At 42.2% G+C, this 25,929-nt stretch overlaps 1 protein-coding gene across 1 annotated transcript in view; it reads right to left on the bottom strand.

The window, feature by feature from the left end:
* INPP5F (inositol polyphosphate-5-phosphatase F) overlaps positions 1 to 25,364 on the bottom strand; it is a gene marked incomplete at both ends in the record, with an annotated part of 39,587 nt that extends 14,223 nt beyond the window's left edge. Inside the window, 7 exons of the mRNA XM_084264691.1 lie at positions 644 to 842; positions 2,360 to 2,416; positions 2,751 to 2,918; positions 3,600 to 3,728; positions 4,894 to 5,030; positions 10,999 to 11,079; positions 25,268 to 25,364. Coding sequence (XP_084120817.1) covers positions 644 to 842; positions 2,360 to 2,416; positions 2,751 to 2,918; positions 3,600 to 3,728; positions 4,894 to 5,030; positions 10,999 to 11,079; positions 25,268 to 25,364 — 868 coding nt within the window. The remainder of the gene's footprint in view (positions 1 to 643; positions 843 to 2,359; positions 2,417 to 2,750; positions 2,919 to 3,599; positions 3,729 to 4,893; positions 5,031 to 10,998; positions 11,080 to 25,267) is intronic.
* Between the last annotated feature and the right edge of the window lie 565 nt (positions 25,365 to 25,929).

Here is a 25,929-nt window from a genome sequence, read left to right as displayed (position 1 = left end):
TTGGTGTTTTTTATTGTTTTGACATGCTAAAAACCTAACTGTGTAGAAAAGGAGTTGGACATGGTAAAGAATAGCTATAAAAATGATAGCCTGAAAAGGCTTAGAGCTGAACAGAACCCAGTGAAGTATGAAGTGATTCAGTCTTTCCATGCTCCTAAGGACAGGGAATAACTTCTGTTCACCTTGGCGCAATTAAAGTCAAACCAGGTGTAAGATCAAAGCACAGTTCTTATTTCACACCTTGGCCCTGCACAAACATCTCTCAGGACACAGGCACACATGGTCCTTTTCAGGTCCATCAGCTGCTGTTGGGCCCTCAAAAGACCACCTTTGAAAAATTTAACTCCCACTCAGGCCTGCTGAAATGCATCAGGACAGAGCTGAGCACAAGGTCCTAATCAAGGCATTCCTTGCAAAGATGGGACCTCATCTCTGAGCTGATACACAAGAATAGTCAAGTGCCCTTAAATAAATAGCAGCTGTGCAGTGCTGCAGACTACAGCCTTTCCTTTTCTTCCTGGAAGGACATACATTGAGAAAAGTTGACCATCTGCTGAACACCACAGCACTCCCAAGTTTTATCATCTGCACCCCTCTCCAGTGTTCAGGAACAGCCCCAGTGCCTTGAGCTCTGTTTGCCTACCAGCTCTGTGCCGACTCCGGCGTGAAATCAGTGCCACCAGAAACGTTGGATGAATGTCATCTACACAAGTTGATTCCTGAGGAGGAGTTTCAGGGCTGCTCTTATCATCATCAGAAGATTCACTATAGTTTACTACAAGCTCTTCAATCTGCACAAATCCTTGTATGATGGGTATAATCCAGAAGTCCACTTCAGCACTCTGAAGGTTACAAAAAGCATTTACATTCTTGTTGTTACCTACAATTACCTCTGACATTTCTCATGTTTATAAACAGATTTTTTTTCCACAGAATTTTTTGCCATATTTGTCTTACTTCTGTAACAGGTACCAGCACTTTTTCCCTTTCCATCAGTTGCATGGCTTTTAAGTCAGGAGGAAGAAAGGGAAATCAATTTAAGGTTTTTATATGGAGATGAAGCAAGCTGAGTCAGGGCAAAGAGCCCTCCTCTACTCCCTGCTACCTGGGAATAGCAGAGTGCCCTACAGTATTTAAAAGCTTCTATTCCCCTTTCCCCAAGGGCATTTTCATACAATGTTACATCTGATGTTTAAACACATTAAAAGCTTAAAGTAATCATTTCTCATGTCAGAGACAAAGATAGTCAAGTCCAGATAGAGCAGCAGATATCAGTAATTTATTACCTAGTTGCTGCTTCAGGCAGCTTTACATTCTCTATGTGTACATACAGCATATTACATTGTGTAGGTAGATAAAAAAGGTGTAATATCATTAATCTGTTTTTAGCAGAACATATTAGCATAAGCTTTATGTAGGCTAACTTACTACCAAGCCAACTGGTTCAGGGCTCTGCACATTAGTGTTTTGTCACCCTAAAAACTTCAGTTTCTTGAATGGAGTTTAGATCCAAGTTCCAGGTTAATTCAAGGTTATCCATTTATATCTTGTAACATGAAAAATACAACCAGTTAAACTCCTGCATTGTCTGCAACCTTTCCCAAATATTGGGTTTATCCTGCTCTCAGTCCATATGCATTAGTGTATAAAATTATTAATGAACAAGAAATGCAGAGCATAAGGCAGGATGTCCATTGCCATCTTAGAGAATCTAAGACTTGACCTAAACCAGCATGCAGTAATGAGGAATTCAGTCCTTAATCTAGGAGGTTAAATTTTAAATTGAGATTATATACTGAAGAGTGGTTGTTCTACGTTTCTTTGTGCCCAATAGCTAGGAAAATGCTTTATCTACTACCCTGATTAGCTGTTCAGAGTAACTTGTTCTACACTATTGTTACACTGATCAGCAAGTCTGTTCAAGGAGAAAAAACAGTATTCTCCACTTAAGAGAAGAGAACTCTGTAATTCAGAGTCTCTTCCTATTTTGGCTCCTCCTCCTTATCAAATAATCAGCTCTGTCCATAAATAATACATTTCACAGATAAATACATCTCTAGTTTGCCTTGAAAAATCAGCACAAACATCACACATGCAGTTACCCTACACTGCTTTATGGCTATAAAGCTTTAAGTTCAACTGACATGCTTTTTGTTAGCAATGATCAGAGGATGGCTACAAGGCTGCTGGAAGGCCAGAGGCATGAGGCCAGCTGCTCAGCCTCAGAAGGCACAGTCCTGATCCTGACCTGCCTGCCAAACTCGTTTAAGTAAACTTCTATGAGGCCTTAAGTAAACGTTTCAGCTAGAACTAAAGCAGGGTTTGCATAATAGATACTGCTGTGAGGAGTAAGACTCACATCACTGCTGATGAGATCTTCTATCATGTGCTTGTTCCAAAAGAATCTGTCATCAACCTGTTAGACAGAAAGTGGAGGTTTTGCAGTATTAAACATTTAAATATTTAATATTTGGCAGTATCTTTGGTAAAGATACCAGTGTCATTCACAACCACCACACACACACAAAGTCTAGTGTTTACTACTTTCAAATATAACAGCTCAGATCAAGACACACTACTGGAGACTTCTGCTTCATTTCCTTGCACTGAAGCTGGTTACAGGGCAAGATCTTCAGTTGCCCTGGATTATACCCACAGAGAATGTGACCAGTCATGTTTGGACCCCCCACACACACACACTACTGAGCACCACATCTCCTACAAATAAAAGACAAACCACACACACTTACTTTTCGCCACAGTGGCAAGTTAGTTTTCTCACATGCACTCTGCCTCTGCACAGAATTTGTTAGGTCATAGGTCAGGCTGTAGTAAAAGGAGTCTGAGTCCATGAACATTTTGAACAACTCTTCCAATAATCTCTTCTCCAACTTCTCTTTTTCCTTGCTTTCCTTGATCTGAAAGAAAAAGTAATGGCTTTTTGTCTTTCTTTAACTGACAAAGACTCCAGTCATATTTGCTAAATGCTATTTCTGACTTTGTAGGACAAATATATTCTTATCAAGGAGCAGGATCTTAAAATTCCTAGCAAAGATAAATGCAAGAGACAGCACCTTCAGAAACACCAAGCTAGGGCATTCAGAGCAGTCAGACCCTGACACTTGGATGGAAGCTCCAGAAGTTCCAGCCTCAAGAGTTTATCAAATATTGCATCCGCCCATTCTACTGTTAATAGTGTTTGGACTTTCAAACCCAAGCCATGATTGCATTAAGAAGTGTTCTGATAAGATTGTAAAGCGTTCTCTGAGGAACCATGCAGCAAATTTTGTCTCCAATTCTGTATAGAAAGATTCCTACACAGAGCAACCTGAAGACATTTAGAAACCCACTAGAAGCAAATCCTGGTGAGAAGGTACTTTATTAGCAATTCTGTTGAAGTGCTATAATTACCAACTGCAAAAAATCATAGAAGAGCAACAGAAATAATAAAAATTAAATTGAGCTTCAAGAGAGTAGCTGCACACCCTGCAGTTCTCTTTTTAGGTCTTCATTTTATCATCCACCACACACAGGCTTTGGTTTATCAACTAAACATCTTGAAAGGAAACAAGAAAGCACTAAAAAAACAACCACTTTACCTTCTTTTTATTTGGAGCAGACACATTTGATTTAATTTGAGTAAGAGTCTTCAGCAGAAATTTTGTGTCATCTGGGGACTGTGTAATCTTCTCTGGCTTGTTTATCCCAAAATGGTGCTTTTTACAGAGCTAAGTGATGATTCAAACATTGAATTAGAGCCAATACTGAAATACTTTCTAACAAGTTCATGGAAACTTTAAAGTCTACATATAAGCAAAACTGTGATGTCCACAAATCTAGGGGAGACACTCGAGATACAGAGGAGACACACAAGTTTCTATCTATAGCCTATTCCTTCCCCTTTTTTTTATAAAAGGCATTTTCTGTGATCATGAAAACATCTGCCAAAATTTGACAACACTTGAGTAACCAGACCCACCTCAGCTTCCCACCAAAATTACACTGTAAATTAGTATCACTCAGTTTTGTTTTATTTTTTTATCCAGTTATCTTTCAGGAAAAAAAAAGTCTGCAATATTTAGTGTAAGGGTTTCCCTAAAGCCAAGTTACAGAATTAAGATACCAAAACAAGATGCACAGAAGCAGCCAGCAAATGTGCTAAGTTCATGCCTACATGACTAAGTACAGGGAGGTGTTACACCTCAATTTCAGGACATATTCTTGGATCCCAGAGCCTGGGACATTCTAATGCCCAGTCTCTGAAGCAGTGCTTCATCAGCTCTTCACAATCCTAGAGTTCCACACCAAAGCTTTGGAGATTTGCTGTTACTCTTTCCATCTCCACAGAAGGATTCTCAAGCTATCATACAGGCACCAGTGAGACTATTAAAACCCATCATGTGTCCCCCCATCATCATTCCACACACAATGAAAAAAGTCTGAAGCCAGAATTTTCTCCAAACAGACTACAAACTACAGTGTACATCAGCTTAGCCTACTAGGATTTACTATGAGTCTTACCACCCTAGTCATTAAAATTTAATTGGAAAGCTTTTTTTCTCAAAGCACAAAGTTTCTGTCCCTTTAGATTATTCCAGTGCATTCAGTTCCATTCTCAAATGATTTGTTAGTCTATTACACTAAGAAAACTTTGTTTCTCTGTGGTATTTTGAACAGTTTTGATGAAGTTTGGTTATATTTTATTGCAGCTTCCCTTCCTAGCAGAACTTCTATTAAAAAAATAATCAGAAGTGGCAATTAAAGCACAAAACATTCAGTATGTCTGCATACACTGGGAAGAAAACACAAGAGGCATGTGTTCAGCTGTATTTCACATTTGAAGTTTCACTGAAGCAGGAGAGGGAAAGCAGAACTCATTGAATATAATCATACCTCTAACTCCAGATCCTGAGGTTCTGTTTCAGAGAGTGGAATCACTGCAATCTTTGTTATCTTGCAAACCTCATGGTCCCCTGGGAGCTTGCCAATCAATGCTTTCTGACGAATTAAGAGCAGCCACCACGGTAAATCTGGAAAAAATGGTAGATGCTTTTTTTCCCCACCCTCTATCAGGCATTTACTTGGATTAGCCTGCCAGAAGCTTCTCCATGGTGTAAAGCCCCTTTGAGGAACCATTTGATCAGAAGGCTCTAGTGATGATTCGCTGTTGCTATGTTTTGTTATCATATATTGCAATTAAAAACCTCCACACTCTAAAAACCAACGTTCCCACCAACATCACTAATGCAGGACAATTTGAAGAGACCAGCTGGAACCATGGTAGCAAGCTAAGACTTTGCCTCTATACCTTCTGTTGTCTACAAAACAGCAAAGATAGACCCAGGTAACATCTGATTACAGGTTTTATGAGTTCAAGATCTGGTGAGCAAACATGGACTGCATCATAAAGCAGCTCACGTTCGTTTAAAGCTTCGCATCATGCCTGAAGTATTCTCATCTAAGTGGTGTAGAAATTAATGAGCCAAAGATTAATGAAGATCTCAGTAACAGGTGCATTCCATACCCACATTCAGTCTAGAACATCTGCAATTATAGCTTCAAGTATATAGAGAGAGTGGGGGTACAGAACAAGCATCCTCACTGACAGCTGAGTAGTGCCTGGATATCATCTCTGTAGAGTTTAATCCTTTGGCTGGCTCAGTAGCAGCACACTGGGCTTTTGAGTCAGAAGTGAAAGTTCTTTAAGACAGATGGAAGAGGCACAGAAAGTCTCAGACACACACACACACTCACCATTTCTCCCAACTGAGAAGCAGCCAACTGAGTTTAACCAAAGAGGTCACCTACAGACATTAAAGCCTGCTGTGGTAGACTTAAATATGCTTCCACACTAGTGACAGATTGTCATCTCCCTATTATGCCTTCAAATACCATATCCAACCTTTGAAAAACTTTTTTTAGAAGCTTTATAGCAAATACTGAGCAAGGAAAACATACTTTGTAAGTTCTAAACAGTGTTTCATCTGAGTTCTTAAGAAAAACCCTGGATTGTGTGTTTAACATCACAGAACACCCAGAGTTTTTGGTTCCCAGATTTGTCAACATATTCTCCACACAGAATTAAAGCCCTATCAAAATTGCAAGTATCTTTCCAACAACTGTAATTAAAGTTAACTTATCAAATAGGAGTTGGAGTGTTAAAGGTATGTCCAAAAGCAGGTTCTTCAATTTAAAGGAAAGGCATAATAATTGTAAATAGACTTCTGTATGCTATGACACTCCACCCCTCATTTTGATTCCATAGTACTATCTTCAGAAGAAAGATGTGTTTATGTTGGGTACTAAGAAACCTTTAAAAACTACAGATCCTCATAAGAGCTAGAGGCTGCCCCTGAAAGAGGCAGGAAGGAAGGGCAACAAAAAGTTGCACTCAAAGTCATCTTGGTGTGCATTCCAAAACTCTATTTGTATTGCAGCCAGTGAAAGAAAACAGGAATTCTCCAGCAGATCAAAAGGAAAGAGTCAGGAAATAATTATGGAGATAAAGTATGCCTTGAAGCAAAAGCGTCAACAATAGCCATGGAAGCCCTGCCCATGGCAGGGGGGTTGGAATTAGCTGATCTTTGAGGTCCCTGCCAACCCAAAGCATTCTGTGATTCACAGAGCATGTGCTTCTGCAGTTAAAAAAGTCATTTCAGAGAATAACTATAAAGATTAGTTATTGTCAGCTCACTGTGGGAGGTACAGTGCGTACAGGAGAACGCCACAGCCGTAGGTCATTCCAGAAGAGCATGTTTTAAATCACCTCAGTATCTAACACTCATTTTTAATGTTTTATGAACTATGACAGAGCAAATGGCAACAATTAGAGTACTACACCTAAAGTAAGGTATTACATCACATCCCTCACTAAAACAGGGCACAGGCCCCTCCTGTTTCAACACTGTCAGTTTATCTTCTCTAACACTTCCCAAACAATCTAGCACTTAGTTTCCACAAATTCTTTTGCTGTAGCTTTTCTTCAGCTGTGCTTAAGTTTACTACAAATGCTGCTTTTTTGCAATTATTTTTGATTGTAGACAATAAATTCCAAGATACTGTTTTCTTCTTTTTTGTTACTTGGATAACTTGAGAGTTAAAACATGATTTTTGCAAGAAACTATGTTGATGATTTGATAAAGTCAGAAAGAGAGCAGTTACATCACAATGAAAATATTCCAGATGCTGAACCACTCATTGTTTCTATCAAGATCCAGAGACATGCTAACAAAATAACCTTTCCTTTCCTGGGGATAGGGAAGGAGGAACTCCACTTCCCTTCTGCTTACTGAATCTACAGAACCTTGCCAGCAGCATTTAATTTGGGTCTTAATTAACCAGCACTGGAAAATACAGCAAATGGATACAAATACAGAGTGTGCTTTGACCAAGAAAAAAAAGAGAAAAAAAAACATGGTAGCAATGAGCAAGCTGGGTGGAAGTTGCTGGAACTGTTTTAGAAACACAGCTCTGGTTATAGTGATATGTAGTGTATTAACTCTGAGCACATTCTGGCACTACAGTGTCTGATCAGCTTCTAAATAGTCTGATAAAGTATTCAGTTTAATCCACTAAAATGATAATGGTAAAGTACCTCATTGTTATTATAACAAAAAAATAAATAACACAACCTCCTGTAGAGGCATTTTGACTAAATGGAATGGAGTGGCTACATTTGTATTTTGTATCTATGCACATCAACTGGACCACAAAACAAAATTAGTATTCTATAAAGGAGACACTGTTTACCCAGGAGATGTGCTCACCTCTACATGGAAAGGTCATGCAGAGACAGTTTTAATTGTGCATTGGTACCAAGAAGATCTGCAGTGATCTAGTTCAGTAACGTATCTCCACACCACATTCTAAAACCTTTGTCTTTTTATTCTCATTTTTACTCCACATTTTCTTACCAGTCATCTCAGGGTGAGCCAGAAATAGGTAAGAAACCATATCTTTGCATTCTGGCATTCAATTAAGTTTTGGGGTGTTTATTTTAATGGGGTTTTTGGAGAAAAAAAAGCCAGAAGATGTTAAAAAATTAGTATTAAGAAGAACCAAATGATACTTTAAGTAGACTCTCATCTCCAATGTAGGTGCAATTACGTTGAGATGTACAACTGACCCTCTCATGGCAAAATTCTTTAAAGAATTACAGAATAAAGAATAAACCATGTGATATTGGCTAGCTGGTCCCTGTGAGACTGCTCTCCTGCCACAGGAGCTTTCATACTAATTCTCCCATACTGGGCCAGCAATAAAACCAGCACAATCAAGAGGAAATTAAACCCCCATCCCTAGTTACAGCAACTTGGCAAGGGTATGTCAATGCTAAATTAAAGCCAGCCCAAGACTGACTACAGGGGCATTTCAAGGCCATTTTAGGACTTCTCCAGCATTCCTGCATTAAGCAATGCTTTCAAGAGCATATAAGGACCTATGCCCAAGACATTAAAGTGCATATAGGCTTAGTGACAGCTTTGGAGTGTGCTGGTAGCAACTTCAATGCCTAAAACGGTGTTTAAATTTTCCAGTATTAGTCAGCATGCACTAACTCACACCAGCATTGTTTCCAACAATAGGTGGTAATGAGGTTCTGGACAGGACAAGCCCACACAGGGCTCCAGTTATCAGAGAGAGCTTCAGATTAAGTTCTCTCATCCTTACAGACTGGGGTCAGGGGAGAGGAAATCAGAGCAACAAGTCCTCCTGTTTCCAGATGAGCTCTGGGAGAAAAGCATTTCACCCAGCTTCTGCAGCACAGTGTGCCTGCTAAGTCTGGAGATCATGGTTCAGCAGCATTAAATATTTATGCAACTTCTGCTGATAAAGTTTCCAGGTGACAAAGATTGATACCAGAATAAGCAATGAGGACAGGTTACTGTTACAGGGTGCTGGATGATTCAGCTAGAGGATGACATAAAGCTACACTTGAATATAAACAAGTGAGAGTATCAATAATAATAGGCTTCCAGAGACCTATGTAAGGCATCTCAGTCATCCCTCTCATTTCGACTGCAGCCTGATAGAGAACACTCATCAGCAACTGTCAGCAGATTGAAGGGAGCAGCAGCTCCCAGCAGAAGTATAAATAGCTGGAGATTGTACCTTTCTCCAGACATTTAAAAGGTATAAAAAGAAATGCTTGTTTACAGGACAGTTGCACCACTAAGGACCAGAATACCAACAGCAAGAAGGATACTCTATGAGCAGTTTGCATCATCTGAACATGGCAGAGAAGCAAAGTGCTTCCTGCTGGCACTGAGCGCCTGGATGAGCAGAGCTGGTTCAGCAGCTCTACAGGACACATGGAAAAATAACCAGATACCAGGTTTATTACCTTAAATAATCTTAATTCAGGTGACAACAGCCAGCTGGCACCAGTTGAAGCATCACATGCTGGGGAAGTTTCAGCTTTCCTAAGTAGAGGAAGCACTTCACAATAAACACACATGCAAGGACATTCAGTTGTCATAACACAGGGAACCTTCCAGCAAGCATTGGATAAGGTCTCTCCCCTCAAAGGCTTTTATACTAGACTCCCTAGAGAGGGGGGGAAGGCCTTTGTGTACCCAAGCACTTGGTCTAAAACAAAACAAACACAAAGACCAAACAAAAACCCTACAAAGCCAAAAAGCAAACACATACAGCAACACACAAAAAAATATGTTTAAACAATCAGTGAGTATTTTCCCACAGCAGAAAGTAGTAATTACTGGAGTTCAGCCATCATTCAGCATGAATAGCACGTGCTGAGCAGCACAGACAAACTAGAGGAGACAAGAAAGGGAGATGGCAGGATCCAAACCACTTCATGCCATCAGAGCTGAAACAGGATTGCTGAACAGATTTGTAGAATGAGCACAGAAAAATCAGGTAAAATTCAAAGCAGATAAAGCAATGCAGTTGGAAAGAGGATGTCATCATAAACTCCATGGAGAGATGGGCTCTGAACTATTTACTCTCAGAAACAAAAGCTGTGGAGCCAAGCATCCCCTAGAACTGGATCTGTGGACACTCATGCAGTGGTGTACCACCTCTGAATCCTCCCTCCCCTACTGCTAGTAAGCCACTGTCACCTTGACTAACCTGCTCCTATTCAAGAGACCACAACACCCGATCCATTCCAGCACTTAATCCACCCTGCTACCCTGGCACACACATGAAACTTTACCTGTATTGATCATATTGCCAGGCACTACTTGAAATGCAGGGTCTAAGCGTTCACAAAAAGAGCAGCACACAGGGAGTGAAGCAGAGTTTACAGCCAGCTTTCCTGCCTGCCAATAAACAGATATCCAGAGCTCTACCAGCACAAGAATCTTTCTAGCCAAAGCTGGTTTATCTCAAAAATAAATATTTATTATGACTAGAGGAATTTGCAGCTGACTAAAGCTACAAGAACACTGACCTTATTTTACAGGAGAGAGTTACTAGAATCAGTTAGAGACAGACTTAACATTAAATCACAATGCATTCTACACCTGCTTTCATTTTATAGCTGTCTCTTACATCTGATGACAAATGAGGGTTTTTTTAACCTTCAAGTAGTCATCTATCAAGGTAGTAATTATTCTTCAGGCTTTCATGTAAGTATTGAGAATAAAGCTTATGTTTTTGTAAACGTTTCCATCACTACTACAACAAAAACACCTGAAAGGATTCAAAGAGGTACAACTATTTTATGGTTCTCACAGGGAGTCCTGGATAGAACTTCAAAGGAATTTCTACTCTTTGTGAATTAAGTTCTCCATTTGAACATGACAGCAATGAACCAAAATACATACACTGGAAGCTACAGGGAATCTGCACCTGCAGCTACAACATAATCTCTTTGACAAGTTCACATAGCTGGGGAATACTCCTCCTTACAAAGAACACTACCTTATTCCTTTTGAGTGACAGGATTATTTGTTTTAAAAGTCAGTGATACTACAAAGTGCATTAGTAATAAAAAACAAACCAAAAAAAAAACCTGACAACAACCCAAGCACATACCTGTGTGAAGCTGAACTTTACCAATGACTCCCTCCACCAGGCCCAGACAAATGGGATTCCAAGCCAAAAGAAGATCAGTGGCTGCAAAATAAAGAACAAATCTCCTGTCAAAGTCAACTCAACAGAACAATTACTCTCACAATGGTTATTCTCTCAATTTTCCCCACCTTACAGGGTAGAATACACACTAGGAGTCCTGCAAGAAGAATAAAACATGATATTCAATTTTTGCTTTTTACCAAGTAGCTATGATCAAATTACTGAAGTTACCAAATTAAAGCTCTAATACATCTTTTGGAAGAAAAACACATGAATTGAATTACTGTAGCACAAAAACAATTAACAGAGACTTAGTTCTTCTAATATCCATCAGAATTTGTAACATGGCTATAGTGAAACTGAATACAGGTCATTAACTTCAATAATGTAGCTTCAAAAAGCAAGCAGATGCTAGCTGTCAGCCCCAGCTCTCTCCCAAACCTTTCCCATTACCATTTCACACCCACTTTCCATACACACACACAAAGAAACACAAACTTCTTTTGTGGAAACACTCTCAGCTACATGGAATCCTGAAGTACAAAGTCAAGACTTGGGTTTCCAGTTCCCCTCCTGTTAAGAAATTCCAGGAAGCCACATGGGAAGTAGAAGAGAAAGCAGGAAGGCAGCACTATCAGCTTCCAGGTCTGTGAAGGGTACCCTCCCAACATGCATCCAAGCCATTGCTCAATGGAAGTCAGGGAGATCATGCAAACATGAGCATCCTGTGGTCACAGACACACACTGATGACACCCAGTCAGAGTTTCTAACAGCAGTGTAGCACCTGCTCAACAGGGAAAGAATAGTTTCAGAAGTCACATCTTTGAAGTGAAAAGAAATCTTCAAAAGCTGGAGGAGACACTTGCAAATGCAAAAACACCCACCAAAAAAGGAGATTTTTCTACAGAAAGACAAAAGGCTTGTTATTATCTACTAAAACTCACTTTTTTCCAAGGTGGAAGATTTTCTACAGTTTAAACCTCCAATTTTAATTCCCAGGGTAATTAGATGAACATTTAAAAGAAAAAAAAGACCACCAAAAACCACCACACCAAACTCACACACCACCTTAAGGTACAGAAGCATACAAGTCACCCACCTACACAAAGTTTACTCACAAGACCTCAGTTTCTTCCTGGATTCCACCTGAAATCTGGAGGTGATAAGGGATGGGCAGTCTGTTACTTTACATACCCATTTTCAAACACCTTCTCCTCTTTGAAACATCTGTAATTGAGACTTTGCTGCTCACATTCACTCCTAGCTTCCACCATCCCATTTAACATTAAACCAGAGTCAGCTCATCATTAAATACAAGCATTCTCCTGAGATGCAATAGAAGTGGTGTGAGTCAGGATAGATCTAAACTCATTTCAGTGGGAGACATCTGGTTTGCTTGTATGCAGGCAAGCAAGAACTGAGAGCAGACAGTAGCAGAGCTTCAGTGAGGTTTCCAGGAGGGAGCACAGAGCTACAATTAGTATAAGCAGCCAGGCTGTACCATTAACCAGGATGTATCTGCAGAGAAACTCCTGGTTCTTCCTGTTTCACTGCAAGTTTCTTGGTGGATACAGAACCCAGCACGACTCACACCATGATTAAATGAAGCTCTTGGAGACTAATACAGATAGATGAGCACCAAGAAATCAGTGACAATGGTTACGACAGCATGAAGAGCTTGATTTATCCCCTAACCTTGCTGAAGTACTTACACTCATCTCGTATGTGTATGCCAGCAACTTGTACAAAATGAGTTCTAGGACAGGCTGAGCTCAGAGCTGCAGTCCAAACAACATGCAAGAGCACCTCTATGCCAAGCAGAGCATCCACACTAATAAACTGAAATTGCACTATCACTTACAGAACACAGGCAGCTTTACTCACAGATGTACCTTCTTTCCCAGTTCACCCACACAATCCCCAGAGCCTTGTCTTCACCCCTGGGAAGTTTCAAGCTGTACTGTCTCAGACTTCATCTGCTTTTTGCTAACTTCACAGCTGACTTCCACATTCATATTCCACTGTGAGAGCTAAAAACCAGCCCCCAAAGTAACTAGGCACAGGAGGAATTTAGAGAACTAAACCATTGAAGTTTTAGTTCTACTACAAGCTACTATAAACCTAGTAATCTAAAATACCATCTAAGCCTTTTTAAACCACCGATTTCCTGCTGTGACAGGAGATACTAGTAGGAAAGCTCTGATAATTAAGCTATGTTTTCATCCAGTAGCTTACAAGAGGGGGGGAAGAGAAAATAAGCTTTTGTTTTAATTATACATATAAGGAAATGTTAGTTTAGACTTGGCTGCAAAAAGCCATAAGGAAATTGGTATCAGGGACTGCAGCACTACATAGGGTCTCAGGCAGCTACTCAATTATGCTTTGTGTGTTTCTCTGACATAAATAGTCCTAGGCAATCATACACAACACCCAAGACTTGTACAGGAATACTCCTCCCTAGTAGTAGAGCAGCACAGTGAGAACTGGCTCTAAGCCCTGACTCTTATGCTCACTTATAGCTCAGATGAGCTTTGGGGACAAAAAAGAAGATAATGTGTTTGGAATTAGACACACATTACTTGTTAAAGACAGCAAATATGGACGCACCAGCTGGGCAGCACTGGTTCCTGAGATAAGCATGATTATCAGGCTGCTGACAGTGAAGGCTGGCTGCTGCAAGAAAATCTTCCACAGGGAAGGCAGGGCATGAGAACAAACCACAGCATTATTTAGCAATACTTGGAGATTAGTGTGGGGCATGGTGTCAGTGTCCAAGACGACCCAGATGCAAAGCAGTCTTACAGGAGAAATGCCTATAGGCTGTGAGAAAACGTGGAATCACACTGACTTTCTCTGGTGACAGCATCACAAGGATTGGGGGTTTTTCCCCCCTTGCACTATCTCTAGAGAACTTTCCGCAGGAAAGTATGTGCCCCAGCATAGAAACAAGTCATTGTAGCTAAATAAAATACAACTGGTTCTGATCTTCAGATTAGAACTTCGTAACTGGTTGCAGCTCAGTTTCCTGCACCACGACCGTATCTCAACTCAGAGCCAACACCCAGTCGCGCTGAGTACACATCACTACAGCAAACACCGATAGGAACCTCTGGCTCTTGGACAGTGTGGTCTGGAAGCCTAAAATGGCTAAGCCAAGTTTAAAAGTTTTAACTGCTGTCCCCCCCCAGCCACCCTTGAAGAACTGGGGCTTTCATGTTGACTGCAGTCCTGTTTACTCTGGCTCGGAAGAAGCCAGCTTCAACTTCTGACTAGTACTGTAAAGTCGTTTGAGTCACTTTATCTGGTGATCCCGGCAGCAGCTATCTGCAGCCACCATCTCCTACCTCTGAAAGTTATAACCACTTCAGCTTTGCTTATGTAACCATTGCAAAGATACCTTCCCTGGGTCTCTAACTGCAAGCCTGAGGGGATTAGCCTGTAACTGCAAAATAACAGCAGAATTCAAGAGGCAGCATAAGTTGGTGGACAGTAATACATGTTAAAGGCCAAGGGGGGAAGTAAACACACAAAACAAAATCCTCAGTTAAAGGTTTCCAGCTAGCATACATACAACATGCAGACATATTTCTGACCCCTGAAACAACACATGGCAAGTTTTAATCTTTTTTAATGAAATGTCTTATCACTAAGACTTAACTACCACAAAGTCCTAACAAAGGAAACAGCCAGCTTTCCCCTACTCCCAAACAGACTGAAAGCTTTGAGAAACAACCCAAAACAAGACTTAAATACAGTTACACAAACTTATCCTCCTATAGATGTTATACTAGTAGTCCCACGATCTCTTAAAACACAGAGCAAGGAATGAAGACTTAACCTCACACTGCAAGGCAGTGTTGTTGAAACATTGCTCGCTGTCACCAGCCCAGTAAGAGAAGTCTGTCTAAACAGCCATTGTCCTTCAAAGCAACAAGCTGTGTACAGAGAGTCACTACCAGCAGCGAGCTGAGCCCCATTGAAAATCTTCCCTGACTTGGGCAATTCTCTGGTGTCCTCAGCATGCTTTGATTTGACAATTGTCAAGGTTTAACAGACCTTAACACTCTGAGGTATGTACTTGCTTATTGAGTTCCTTTCCCAAAGTCAGAAAATGCTCATCCTGTCCCTTATGCCCCTAACAAGATTCAAGCCATTGAAATAAGCACTGCCTCTTCTTGCTGATCCCTGACAGAGATTAACAGCCATGGATGATGGGTTTACCATTCACAGTGATTGTAGCAGCATTGTACTTGCAGCACAACAGAACATCCATCACAAATTCGGAACAAAACTGGCTTTGATGCCACAACTTCCACCACCCCCCCCTTCTGAGCTTCCCAGCAGCAACACAGGGCCATGCAGTGCTGGATGAAGTGTCTTCAACTCTGTTTACACAAACATAATGGTGGAAAAGGTGATATAAAAGTAACTTAGAAGAGCATCAGAAGCCAGAACCTGCTTCCTAGCCGCTTCTCCAGTCTACCACCAGAGTTGATCCAAGGTCAGGCACAAATTCTGCTAAGAAACAATCAGCTGCTGCAGGGTGAGCCACCTGCTCAGCAGTGCATGACTCTGGGCAAGGCTGAGGACTGTAAGGAGGGAGGCTAGCAGCTTCCTTCTGGCAGGGGCAGGAAAAGAAAGATTTCATTTATCACTTAAATCCAGCCCTTACTACTCAGCCACTGCCTGGTTCAATCCATCAAACAGCTGTAACTATTTGTCTTCCAATCTCAGTGTAGCTCAAGGAATACACTCCTCACTCTCCTCAAGCTTTGCTGGCTTTCAGGAACAGACCGTGGTGGATAGAAAATGTTTCCTGTACTCAGTATAAAAACAAACACCACATCTCTGAACTCCAAACTCAGTTTATCTGCAAGTGTAGGGACACAGACAAACACATGCTGGTTCTCAAAAATTCTCTCCACAGAGCAGCAATTCTCATAATCCTCCTCACCATTCCACACAAGCAAGGGTGGGTTTTTTTTAATATAGAAAGTAAAAGCTGAGTAACTCATTATGAATAGCCCAAGTAAATCTTTTAGCTCTGCTAATGTAGCAATTGGTAGCTGAAGTGTTAATTTTCAGGAAGAAAGATTCAATACTTTAATATGTTTGAGATTTTTTCCTTTAAATTGTGTCTGCTTTAGATTGACAGCTACCAGACTTTATTATTAGCACTATTTGACCCTCATGACCTCCTGTGGCTTTTCAAAAGAAAGCCTGCTTCCAAGTTCCAGTTCATCTTTAATAGAGTTCTGAAAAATTAGCTGGGATTAAGAGATTACAAGTTAACTGGGAAGATTTAAGAGTATAAATTTGAACTTCTTTCTCTTGTAGGAAAGTACTACTTATGCAAGCAAACTTAGGCTAATTATTTTTTCCTTTCAGCACAGATGTATAAATTTATACTTGTGCTACTATAATTGCAGAAAGACAGAGGAGTATTAGGACATTATTACAAGTATAAACCCTTAATTTTCATTAAGTGTTAACTTTATTTGCTTGCATACTTGCTACTGAAGTTTAAACAAGTTATTCCTTCAGCTAATCACCTGTTTTAATTACCTTTAATTTGTCATCTCTACAGCTTATGCTGCCTCTAAGTGTTACAGTCTTGAGAGTTCTCAATCACTTAAGAGTTTAGATGCTTTGCTTAAGAGATAAATGAAGTCACCACTACTCCGCAGTCTGCCCACACACAGCCTGGCTACACTAGGAGGATTTCAGGAAAATCTGTCTTCCCACTGCTGCTACACCTTGTGAGAAAGCCTGCTCATCCTCTGGTCTCTACTGAGGAGCATGTTTTCCAAACAGTAAGATCATGGAATGTGTTGGGGTGGAAGGCATCTTTGGAGGTCATCTAGTCCAACCCCCCTGCAGTGAGCAGGGACATCTTCACTAGACAAGGCTGCTCAAAGCCCCATCAGGCCTGACCTTGAATATCTCCAGGGATGGGGCCTCTATCTCTCTGGGCAACCTGTTCCAGTGATCCACTACCCTCATATTGAAGAGCTTTTTCCTAATATCCAGCCTAAAACTGCCCCAGTAATTCAGTGCAAGTTTCTTACAGAGTGCCCGTCTCAACCATGGAAGCACAGCTCACTGGAGAGTACACAGCTACCCACTTGTGTCTAGGAAAACAGAAGAGTGATTTAACTTCTTTGGACACGTTCCTTCAGTATTGCAAAGTTACCCTAGATAAACAGAACAGTTCCAGTACAATTCAGGCTGTATAGTGACAGATTTAAAACAAGGATCAGAGTATAGGATGCAAGTTTGTGTTACAGCTGCAAAAGCAAGATGCAATTCCCAGACAAAGTATCTAACAAAACCCAAGCCTTACTACTCCCTTTGATAATGAACACTTCTTTGTATTCTGCTGCAGTTATAAAATCCCCTGAGTCACTAGACATTGCTCAGGAAACTTAAACAGAAAATGTTCAGTGGGCTGGAGAGTATCCAGTTATTACAGGCACTGCACAAAGGAACTCCTGTACCAGTTGCTGTTACCAGATGAAACTTCTCTCCAAACATTCATCTTCAGGGCCAAATCCTGGTCTGCAGACTTTTCTGATCACATACCACATTAATAAAAACATATTTTATACATTATATACATTTGGGGTGCATGCTAAATATACATATGCTCTACTGTACTAATATTTACATCCATTTAAAGCTTCTATTTCCTATATATGTTTTAAACCGTATGAGAGAAAATTTTAAAATAGTATTTATTTTGATGGTACAAACCTCAGTGGATTGTCTTGCACACCCCAAAGTACATGCACCCCACTTTAGACACAAGTGCTGTAGGCAGGTAGGTGCGTACAACAAGCTGTCAGACGCATGTTAACCACTGAAATTACAATCCCCTCCTCACCCTTGCCACAGACCTGTAAATACCATTCAGATAAACAGCCAGCAGTGACTCTCTCAATGTGCAAACAGGCACTAAGCCACTAAATGTCAGTGGCCTTGGTTTTTTGTTTGTTTTTTTTAATTTAAAAAATTTCTCTTTATTCTTTTACACTGCTGAACCCTGCTAGTAAGCACATACTTTATCAGGAGTGATACAGGTAAGGAAATATCTTTTATCCTTCCAGAAGTTAACACCACCACACTAAGTATTACTACAGACCAACACACTCCCATTTTCAGCTGGTATTTCAAAGCTCCAGTCACTTGTGGGTATATCCTTGAAGCTAGGAAAGCAGTAGGTTGTCTGACGTTTTTTTTAAATCCTATTTACTTTGTAAGAAGGAAATGATCAAAAAGGCAGGAGAACGGTTTTATTCAACCTACTTTCAGAAGTGACAGTTTAAATACTACTTTCACACCTCCTGAAGATACTGTTTTACGAGCTCGCTCCACAGTTACAGCTATACTCAAGGGAACACAAGAAAGCTATCCCACCCTCAGAAGATTTAAAACATAAACACCGAGTAGAACAACTTCACGATTGTGAAAATAACTTGGTTTATTTATCACTGAACTGACTTAGGTTAATGCTTCTTAAAAGCCATGAAAGAAATATGAGTATAGCTGTGGAGAACAAGGCCTAAGCGAGGTAGGCCATACTTCTAACCCCACAATTAGCTTTTCTCTCCAACTGCCAAAATGATCAAACTCAAAGCAGAAAAAGAATAAGGAATTGGGAACAGTCATTTCAAACACTAAAGGAACTGTGCTAAAAAGTCTTCTACATGTTTCACAAGCAGCAGGTAAAGGATTTCATGACACACACACACACACACCACATAGCCGTGTGTGCGGCCCTTCTTTTACACCGTGGGGACAAATCGGCTATTTAATCAAATGACAAGCAAAAATACATCATTTAAACATTACTGGAAGACATGTCAGTATAGGGAAAAACTTAAGTATTGGCTGTATATAGGAAAGCTGCTGCTTTTCCTACTCTGAGGAACCAACAAGGAGAAAGCAAACTGAAAGTTAACAGTCTCAAACCAGCACACTTGCCATTTACATTTTGCAACTACTTCTTTGGCAACGCCCTATATTTTTATATTTAGCTCAGAATTCTGTTTTGCACAACGCTGGCATCTTTTGTATGATTCACTTCAGCATCTCACTACAGTTTTGCCTACCATTGCTAACATTTTATCAGATATAAAGACTTACTACGTTACTCAAAATAGAGCGTAACAGTTTTGAGCTCAAAGCATGGTCAAGCACCTTGTTTTCAGTCTTCCAAAAACACAAGGAATGCTGTTTCAGGGTTTCTATTCAAGTAAGATTTCTTCCTTAAAAGGAAAAAAATGTTCAGGTGAAGTTCTATTAATTTCAGTTCAGCTTTTCAGGAAAAAAAATCCTCTCCCAGTTCTTACTGAGGAAGGGATTAGAGGTGTTTGGAACAAGAATATACAACAATTACTGAGTTTTAATATTCCAACGTTCCAAAGGAAAGCTTTCAAAAACAGGGCCTTGCGCTGTTTACATATTTCTCTAGAAGTCTATCCAACCATTCCCTCTTTTTGATTCCCATTCCTATCAGTTTACTATTCAAATTATTGCATTTCAGGTACTTTAACAAATAAGCATACAGGGAGCTGACAGAACTGATGACCATCATCAGGAACTTTGAACTCCACAGACAGGAAGTAGAGCACTTCAAGAGGTTTGAATACATGCTTTATAATATTGAAGATGAATCAGGAAGCCTCTCAAACTCGAGACATTTGAAGGGTGAAAAAGAGTAGAGTCTGCCAAAGTCTGGTCCCTGAGTCTCAATACATCACCCTAAGAGAAGGGAGTTTCAGAACACACATTCAATATTTAATAAAGCTGTATTTGAGATCTGTTTGACACTGAATAATTTGCTTCCAAAAGAAAATTCTAAGCCACCACGTGGGAATTGCCTCAGTTCAAGGGCAGAATTTAGTGTATGTTATCACAGCCCCTCAACATCTCCAGGCTCCTGTTGCAGCTGCCATGCAACACAGCAGTTTGGAAAAGATGCAGGAGAAGTTGTTTTCCTGTTATGGCCAGCAAGTGTCCTGCTGCCCACCATATTACTTTCTGAAGGCACTCAAAACCTTCAGGAAGTGGCTGAAAGAACCTCTCAGCTGGAGAAGCTACAGCATTAACCGTTCTTTCTGGAGCACAACTTCAGCACTATTAGCCTCTCCTGTATGCTTAACAGTGCCAACTAAATAGCATTTAATTTATAAAACCCTCCCCCATTCCAGTCTACAAGACTGGTTTTAAAAGAACATAACTGGCATATCAAAGGATTGCCTTTTATTACAGTTCAGACAGTTTAAAACTTAAGTTTTACGTGACTTACTGTCTCCTCACACATACAGCTGCAATATCACCCACACTTAAACTGTGAAACAGCTCAATAAGAACAGTATTCACAGACTGAAAAACCACAAGACTGATACCCATGCTGACCTTTCTTAAAGAAAAGGCTGCTACCCCTCAGCACCTTCTGTGCTACATACTTCAGTTGCAATTAGCCTGCAATTTTCTACTCACTAATATTTAGTTAACACTACGCCATGAGAGCAAAGATGACTAACCTCTGTTGGCAAATGCAAGCCACAAAAATCCACCTGAATTACAGATTCATTTTGGAAAAAAAACCACCATTTTTTTTTTTACCCTTCACAAGGCAAGCAACATTCAGATCACAAAAAAAAAAAAGCAACAGCACATCAAGCTTAAAAGGTTTTTCCTGTATTTAAAACCTGAAGTTATTTCAGTGTGGCAGGAATTCCAAGACACACATGCATCTGAGTTGGGACAAGTTTAGCATTTCCAGACCAGAGGAGAAAAAAATAAAATGACAAGGACAGTTTTATTACATTCAACTTATCTTCTGCTACTAAAACTCAACAGGAAGCTAAAAAAACCATCTCACCTCAAGATTTAATTCTCACCAGCTTAGGAAATAACATACCATCAATTCATTTAAGTCTCAGTTTTAGGTTTGCTGTGCTCTGTAAGAGCGATGGATAGAGTTACATAGGTCTTGGTTTAAGTGCAAACTAATTATCTCTGGTAAATGCATTTGAAACTCAGTCAGAAGCTACAAAATTGACTAGTGTATGTAATCATCAGATGAAGGGTATAGAGCAGCACATCCTCTCTGTTCTCATTTGCAAGGAGGAACAAGCAGCAACAGGTAACTGCTCAAGGTTTAAGTGTACATTCTCACTGGGTTGCAGATTATATGCCACACATATGTTGTGCCAACAACTAAGCAAGGCTATGGAGAAGAGGGAACAGAATAAGCAGTCAAGGGTGAGAAAACAGTTCTGTAACCACTGCAGCTAAAAGAAGTGTCAAAAACCAGCTTGAGGTTCCTTGTCGAGTAGCTTGTAGTACGGAGAGAATTATTCTAAAGCTACAACCACCTCCTCTGGAATTCACTGTCCAGAATAGATGGGCAGTTTCCAAAACAAACTGCTGATATTCAGGAATTCAGTTTTGTACTAAGTACTTATTTCAGTAGCAGGAGTTAGCACTCAGGCCATTGACCCTCAGAGCTGCTCTGCAGCCTTAAGCCTACCCATACATCTATTGTTATCGGGAGCACTGATCCTCGCATGGTGTGCTAGGCCACGGCCTACACTTGAGCATTTACCAGCATTAGACTTCAAACACAGGAACTACTCTTCTCCAGTCTACAATCATGAAGAACAGCTCAGGAATTTCTATGTAACTCCAGTAGCGTCCTGGAGGAGTAAGGGTAGCACACTTCCCTAGAATATCAGCTGGCCTTACAATCTGCGATTCAGTTTCCACACCTAGCCTGAAACCTCTCCCCCAGTACTCTGAGAATACTGCTTGGTAACACATCTCTCACTGAAAGGAAAACATTTCAGAGGCATAGCTTCAGTTCCTGATCCTCAACCCTTTCCAACAGGTGAAAGCCAGTACTGTAACACCAACTTCCTAAAGTGCTTAAGCCAAGCAAATGCCTCCAGTTAGAGCCCCAGAGGCAAGGCACATCCTACCACCACATTACTCTTCAGACTGAGGCGGTGGAGTCCTTGAGCATGAAGTCCACAAATAATTCTTAGAATAGCTCCAATCTTCATATATCTCATTTATTCTCCAGGCTGGTGGGAACCAACATTATTAAACTAGTTTTAGTAGCAGCTATTCCCGATTTTATTTAGTCTGGCATTACTGCACTGAGTATTATCAAGGCCAGCACAATAACAGAATTTTTCACCCCAGACTCTTATTCTTCTTTCTGCCAATAAGAAAGAGGTGAGAAGATTTCAGTGTCTTCAATACTTTTGCTCTTTTCTACATATATATTTATACATGCATATGTATACACAGTTACTATCAATAACATCAATAAAACTTGGTTGTCAGGAGCAGCCAAGGAAGGCGTAAACACAGTACACCAAGTGAAACACCCTGACCAAGACCTGCTGTAAGGTATTTAATGGATGGCTGAACAACATGTGTTTTTTCACTACACTCAAAAGAATATACCCTTGACAGCTAAAATTCCTAACAAAAAATCTATGATGCCAAAATGATTCATGATTTCCTGCAGGTGACTCATTAGTGCTTTCACTGCAGAGAAAAAACGAGCAGAAACATCTTGTAAACATAGACAGACATCCTTCAAAGGAGGGCCAACCTCAGACTTTGCTTATCACAAATATTTACCAAATGGGGGATTTTTTTGCCTTTTTTAATTCAAGCTGTTCACTCTCTGATTCAAAGAGGTCAGAAATACATCTTTCAATATTAGCAAATTTCTGAACATGCTGTTAATAGTTGAGGGAGGAGGGTATTATAAACCTTAGTGTCAGCTCTTTAGATTCAGACTTCTCATATAAAGCAATACCTCACAGGGTTTGCCAATATTACCTCTTTCTACATGTAAAGATCAATGCAGAGCAGCCTCTTTGGACCCAAATAAAGCCAAAGCCTCCAAAACCAGGTAGAGAAACATAGTTAGATTATAGCCTTTCGATAGACTATTGAACATGTCACCAAACACAAGTTATGACTGTTTTTTTAATACAGCAGTGACTCATCACACAGTAATCCATTTATTCATTTCCGGTCAGTGGCCTTGATTATAAACAGTCAAATGTAATAAAATTGTAAAGTTGAGGTTATCCAGCTTTGTCTTAATATAAAGCAAGAGCTATCGATCCGAGAAATACTTCCTGTGAGAGAAAGGTTTGTTTCTTCAGCTTACTTTCAACACACTAAGGTTGTTTCACAGCCCTATAGCCCACTTTCAGTATGATGATTCACAGGCAAGGTTGGAAAAACAAAAACACAAGCACACGTTAGCACAACTAACAACCCAGCATTTCAAGTAGACTGAGAGACTTCAGTTCCATATCACCTTTCATTAATCTGTAGGTCACACACATTAGGGATCGCATGTATACTGGCTGAAAATGTAAATGGAGACTAAGGTTAAAATCCCGCTGAACAGCACGCAGGAGGACTGCTGGGCACCAGCAAAGCCCCCATGAAGTTCACAGGCTTCAAGGAAAAAACAAAACAAACAAAAAATAGGTTAAAAAAAAAAATCACAGCAATGGCTGCATAAAAACAAGTGATTGATATTTTTAAAGCTCTGAAACAACAACCTCCTAGAAGTACAGTTCAGTAGTTTATGTTTTATTACTCTGGGCCAAGTAATAGCTTTTATGCCCACACAGATGACTATAACCTTAGCAAAGCTAAAACTGAGGGCTCAGGTTTGTTTTTCTTTCCATGAAAACATGTATTGCACTGACTAGCTATTGCTCACTAGCTTAAAATCAAGTATTTCATAAGATGACATATAAATCAAAGCATTGCTGGACTTCTGGCCATAAGTGAAGCTGTTGAACAAGAGCAAGTCATGTTGACTTGAATGAGCCTGTAATTTTACCTAGGAGATGCAAACAAATCGCACTGACAAGACAAAAGCATTAGCGTGACTCAAGAAAGAAAACATAACACAAGAAAGACCAGTAGAGAAAACAGTTCCCTGGATAGACACTGATAACAATGGTATTTGTTTACATACAGAGTTATTCCAGCCTTTTTAAAAAGCTCACGAAGCATACTGCACCCAGAGAGCCAACCTGGGCACGTTCACACTTGACTGGCTGTTTTGGCATGACACGGATCCCCATTTTGGAGAACTGCAAGTAGCATCTCCTCATCCTGCCACAAGTTCGGTGGAATACCCAGCTAGTCAGGGTATTTTTAACTCGTAAGCAGGTACACTGTGTGGTCCTTCACATCTAACTACATATATTACTCAAAGCACGCTAGTTTCCAAGGATGCTCTTTCACTTCACAGACACCTTTGCTGACTAACCTCCCAGACATCACAGTTACCTCTGCTTCCCAAAAAAAAAAACCCCATTAACACAACTCACTGGACCGACAATTTCTGTTGCCGCTACCCCCCTGCAGCCGGATATGAAGGCAGGCAGCCCCCCTCCCCGCAGCTGTCACTCGCCCTGCCCACAGCCACACACACACACACACAAAGGGCAGTGTACAAGTGTAGGCACCTCCCGGGTCACTCCTGGGAGAGGAGACCGAGGAAAGCATTTGTCCAGAGCCAGAGCCGAGCACAAACACCGGCCAGCATCACTTCTATCAGGCGGCCCCAAGCACAAGATGGCCCTTCCTACTCAGCGATGCTCCGGGACGGGTGGCCAGGCGCGGGTCGCGCCTGGGGAGCTGGAGGGGGCAGCCGGAGCGTTTGTTTAGTAGAGACACAGACACGCCACGCCAGGAAGCCCCCGCAGCCTAGGGGAGGGACGTTCCTCGCCGGGACACGCGTGACCCTCCTGCACCGCAGCTCGCCGGGCTGCTGCCCCCCACAGCGCGGAGCCGCCACGGCGGGGACGGCGGCGGCAGCGCAGGCTGGCCCTCGGAGGACCGGGGTGATGGGGAGAGGTGGTCACCAGACCCCCGCCCCGGGCAGACCCGCAGCGCGTCCCGGAAGACCCCTGGCGCACAAGCCCCGCCGCCTCCTGCCCTCACCCCGGCGCTCGGCCGTTCCTGGGGCGGCCCCCCCGCCGGCCCCCGGCGGGCAGCTACGCCACGGCCCTTCCTCCCTACCTCTCCCCCCGCCCCGCGACCAGCGACCCCCTCCTGAGCCATTGCCAACCGCCGCCCCCTCCCCGGCCAGGGCGCCGCGGGCGGGCGGGTCCCGGCCCTTCCCCACACAGGAAGCGGGCACGGAGGCGCGCCGCGGCGGAGGCTCACCGGCTCTGAGCTGCAGGCTGCCGTCCCTCCGGCTGCACCACAGCGCCCGCTCCCCGCTCTGCAGGATGTAGTGGTCCTTGGCTTGGAACAGCTCCATCTCCGCACGCCGCCGCCGCCGCCGGGAGGGCGGGCGGGAGAGCGGGGGCAGCGCCCGCCGCTCCGGCACGCGGAAGGGAGAGGGCCGGGCCGGAGCGCGCTCGCGAGCCCGGCGCGGGGACGCGCGCAGGCGCACGCTGCCGCGGGAAGCCCGGCGGGTGCCGGCGCCGCCGCTCCGGCCAAGGGGCACGAGCCCGGACTCCACCGCCGCCGCACGTGACAATGCCCGTCAGCCCCCTTGCCGCGCGCTTAAAGGTGCAGCGCCGCGCGGGGCGGGGCCTGCGGGGAGCGAGGGGCGGGGCTCCCGCGCTCCCGCCCGCCGCTCCCTCGCCCTCCCCTCGCCCGTCCCTCTGGGGAGGCGCGAGGGTGAGGGGAGGGCGGCAGGATCGGGGGGCACCTCCTTCGCGACGGGGATAACCGGCGATAACTCCCGGGGCGGTCCGGTCCCGACCCTCTCTCGCTGAGGGGCGAGTGCGGTCCTGCCTGGCCCCAGAGTGGCCCCGGGTCTCCCCGGCCTGTGGCCGCTGACTCTGGGTGTCTGGAGGAGTCATGGAACCGTAGAATGG

The sequence above is a fragment of the Gallinula chloropus genome (genome assembly GCF_964237585.1).
Source record: "Gallinula chloropus genome assembly, chromosome: 5".
NCBI lineage: Eukaryota > Metazoa > Chordata > Aves > Gruiformes > Rallidae > Gallinula > Gallinula chloropus.
This window is presented reverse-complemented; position numbering and strand designations above follow the sequence as displayed.